This window comes from Cebus imitator, unplaced genomic scaffold, assembly GCF_001604975.1.
Source record: "Cebus imitator isolate Cc_AM_T3 unplaced genomic scaffold, Cebus_imitator-1.0 Scaffold85, whole genome shotgun sequence".
Lineage (NCBI taxonomy): Eukaryota > Metazoa > Chordata > Mammalia > Primates > Cebidae > Cebus > Cebus imitator.
In genome coordinates, this window is record NW_016107400.1 from 5,503,197 (window position 1) to 5,507,352 (window position 4,156).

General features: G+C 46.9%; 1 protein-coding gene across 1 annotated transcript in view; it reads left to right on the plus strand.

Moving 5' to 3' along the window:
* HS3ST2 (heparan sulfate-glucosamine 3-sulfotransferase 2) overlaps positions 1-2,329 on the plus strand; it is a 103,148-nt gene extending 100,819 nt beyond the window's left edge. The window contains exon 2 of the mRNA XM_017534385.2: positions 937-2,329. Within this exon, the coding sequence (XP_017389874.1) occupies positions 937-1,555 (619 nt within the window). The 3' untranslated portion in view covers positions 1,556-2,329. The remainder of the gene's footprint in view (positions 1-936) is intronic.
* Positions 2,330-4,156: the final 1,827 nt, after the last annotated feature.

Below are 4,156 nucleotides of genomic sequence, written 5' to 3' on the forward strand. Positions count from 1 at the left end.
GAGCAGAAAATCAAACACCGCATGTTCTCACTCATAGGCGGGTGTTGAACAATGAGAACACATGGACACAGGGAGGGGAGCACTACACACTGGGGTCTGTTGGGGGAAATAGGGGAGGGACAGTGGGAGGAGGGGAGTTGGGGAGAGATAGCATGGGGAGAAGTGCTAGATGTGGGTGATGGGGAGGAAGGCAGCAGGTCACACTGCCACGTGTGTGCCTATGCAACAATCTTGCATGTTCTTCACATGTACCCCCAAACCTAAAATGAAGTAAAATAAATTTTAAAAAATAAAATAAAAAAGATATACAAGCTGAATCTTGCCTGTTTTCATTTAACACTATATGTTGGAAATCATTGCATATTAATGTATACAGATCTACCTAACCCTATTAATTGGCTATTCCACAATTTATCTAGCTCACAATGCTGGATATTTAGATTGTTTCCAGTCTTAAGCAAACAGGTTAAAGACTAAATAAGAAAAAAAGCCTGTAATCCCAGCACTTTAGGAGGTTGAGGTGAGAGGATTGCTCAAGGCCAGGTGTTCAAGATTAGCCTGGCAACTCAATGGTGAGACCCAGCTCTATCAAAAAAAAAATGGAATAACTTAGCTAGGCATGGTAGTGCACACCTGTAGTCCCAGCTACTTAGGAGGCTAAGGTGGGAAGATAGCCTAAGCCAAAGAGTTAGGGGGCTGCAGTGAGCTTTGATTGCACCACTGCACTCCAGCCTGGGCAACAGAGTGAGACCCTGTCTCAAAAAGAAAAGAAAAATCAACATTCAAAATGGGTCCCTCACCAGGTGAGAGCTTTGAATGGAACAAAGGAGAGGAGGGGGATGCAACAGGTCCCTGGGTGGAGGGGCTGATGTAGCTGGGCCTGAGGCCTGACCCCAGGGAAACCTGTTTGATGATGTGTTCCTTCTGCCCACACAGGAGCCTGATGCCCAGGACTCTCGAGAGCCAGATCACACTCGAGAAGACACCCAGCTACTTTGTCACTCAAGAGGCTCCTCGACGCATCTTCAACATGTCCCGAGACACCAAGCTGATTGTGGTGGTGCGGAACCCTGTGACCCGTGCCATCTCTGATTACACCCAGACCCTCTCCAAGAAGCCAGACATCCCGACCTTCGAGGGCCTCTCCTTCCGCAACCGCACCCTAGGGCTGGTGGACGTGTCCTGGAATGCCATCCGCATTGGCATGTATGTGCTGCACCTGGAGAGCTGGCTGCAGTACTTCCCGCTAGCTCAGATTCACTTTGTTAGTGGTGAGCGGCTCATCACTGACCCGGCTGGTGAGATGGGGCGAGTCCAGGACTTCCTGGGCATTAAGAGATTCATCACGGACAAGCACTTCTATTTCAACAAGACCAAAGGATTCCCTTGCTTGAAAAAAACAGAATCGAGCCTCCTGCCTCGATGTCTGGGCAAATCAAAAGGGAGAACTCATGTACAGATTGATCCTGAGGTGATAGACCAGCTCCGGGAATTTTATAGACCTTATAATATCAAATTTTATGAAACTGTTGGGCAGGACTTTAGGTGGGAATAAGCCCATGAGAGGAAAGGGCTCTCAAGGGTTCTTCTGCCTGTCTCTTCCATGAGATTTGCTCCCAGCCCCTCTGATCTTCTCCCTCCAACAAACCTTGGCTCTAGCCCCCTTTCCCACCTTGAGTTGCATCATCTTGGAACTGGGCAGCCCAGCTAAAGCCAAGAGACCAGAAGGTCCCTGCCACTAGCTCTCAGCCTGCTCAAGCAAAACTGATCTGCTCCTGGTATGTCCAGTAAATTCCAGAATCATTCTCCTTTCTGCCCACAAGAAGCCTTGGAGAATTGCTTTAAGAGTGACTGTTCCAATGATGATAGATATTATAAGCGATGATGGTTCTGTTGCTATGAAGACAGCAGCCGGTCCCTGTCATTGTCCACCCAGGAGTGGCCTTGTTAATTCCAAATGGCATGTATCTTCCCTCTGAGCTTCGTTTCTTCAAGATGCCTGGGTAGTGGGATGGGAGACCATCCTCAGTCCTCCTCAGACCTTAGCAACTCATTGAGAGATTGCAAAGCTGAAAGCACCCCCCTGGCCACTCCTGGGAGACAGACCCTTTGGTGATGAAATAAACTAATGACTTCAGAGCCTGTGGTCTCAACTGTGCTTGAAGGACACTGTCTCTGAAAACCACTTTGTGATTCTCCCTGCTCCCTGTGGACAAAAGCACATAATTCTGCTGTTACGGGTACTTTGCTCATGCGAGCTTTCATGTTCAGCATGCAATGGAATCATGCTTGTCCATGTGAAATAAATATGGCTCTCTCGTGTCCTTAATTCTGGGCTTTTCCCTGTAAGCCGGGTCTGCAGTACAGTTTATTCATTCAGCTTCTCCCAGTGCAAGAAGGCAGCTGGTGCTGAGGGTGGTCTGGGGGTCAGGAAGGAGGGCAAGGACTACCTGGGGCAGGGGCAAGGCGGTAGAGATGGGGAAAGAGGTTCTTGCTGGTAGAAAGATCATGTGAGATCTATGGAGACATCCTCCATCTGAAACATAAGTCTGTGTTCATTCGCTGCTTAGAAATTTTAGAACAGAGGTGCCACACTGAAGGTCCAAGGGTTGATGGGGCATCAGATATCTTTCTGCTTGGCCAGCATGATATTTTGGAATAACTGTCAACAGTTAGAAACTGGAAGCATTCATATGTAAAAAGTATGGATTTCCAGCTTCTTAGGAAAAAAGAAAAGAGAGAGAGAGAGACTTGGCTACACTGAGCCTGCCCCGCAGCATGGCAACAATTGGCTTCTGCCTTTGGATGGGGCTTGCACTCCCCAGTTTTACAACTCCCATGTAGGCACCCTCCCTTGCTGATTTGTGTCATTTGCCAGGCTCCTGTAGGCATTTGAGTTCCCAGCCCTGCATTCATTGTGTCTCATAACCTCCAGGAAAGCCCAAATCCTCTAGCATGGCGCCCAAGATGACCCCAGCTTACAGTTTCTTCTTTACCCTCTACTCCAACCTCACAGAACAATGTGCCTTTTCTTGAGTGTTTCAAGTCTCCTTACCTATTCCCATGCCATTTCCTTCACCTGAAATGCTTTCCCTGACACGTTTCCAGCTAACGGAAACCCGTGCTCCCAGTAAGACTTCACTCAAGTGTCGTTTGCTAGATATTTGTGAAGCCTTCTCCAGCTAAGCTATCTGCACACTCTTCTGTTCACTTGGGAGCTTGTACATGACTCAATGGCAGCTTTTATCACACTAGATTATAATTATTTGTATAAATGTCTGCCTCCACCATAAACCATGAACTCCTTGAGAGTCAAGACTGTATCTTGCTAAGATGTAGTAGGCACATAGCAGATGTCTGATGGTTGAATGTGTGAGAGGGTGGATGGATGTTGGAGGTCTGGAATTGTGGATGAGGATGTTTCAAGGAACTGCATTTCTGGGGGATGCTTCCCAGATAGCTCCACGTATCCATAGGAAACAAAGAAGGATTGCTGAACATCTGGGGGCCGCTTGGACCTTATGTGTTCTGTCAGGCACAGTAGAAGCTCCCCGAAAATCAGATATGACTTGTAAGGGTAAGACACTAACCCATAAGACAATAATTCTGCATCTTGGCCCATCTTCCTTACTCAAACATCTTACAGGGAATCAAATGACGGGACCCATGGCACCAAGAAATCATTTCTGCAGGTCTGCCTCTCCATGCTTCCCCTGTGGATCTTGAGAAGTGACAGGGTGGAAGCCATTCCTGCTTGGACACTGGGGCCCTGACCCTCTGGTGATCAGAAGAAGGGTGGATTGTATATGGGCATTAATTAATTGCCCTTATACATTTCCCTTCCAAAAGGGTATTTGGTGTTCTGTGACTCTGAGCCGCATAGGAGCCAAAGCCATATCCAATTGGAGACAGAAGTGCATTGAGACACAAAGGAATCGCCTAAGAAGGAGTCAATGAAAATTTGCTTGTTTATTCTGATTGGGAAGAGTTCAGTCAGAATTGATGAAAATTTTGAATTTTGTGCACATAAATTCAGTTTTATTCCTTTGCGTGACAAGCACTCAGATTGCCTGGACTAAGTAAATTTCAAGTATTAATGAATAGGTATGAGTCTCTTGTAATTAGCATCTCAATCATTGTATGCAAATGGAAGATG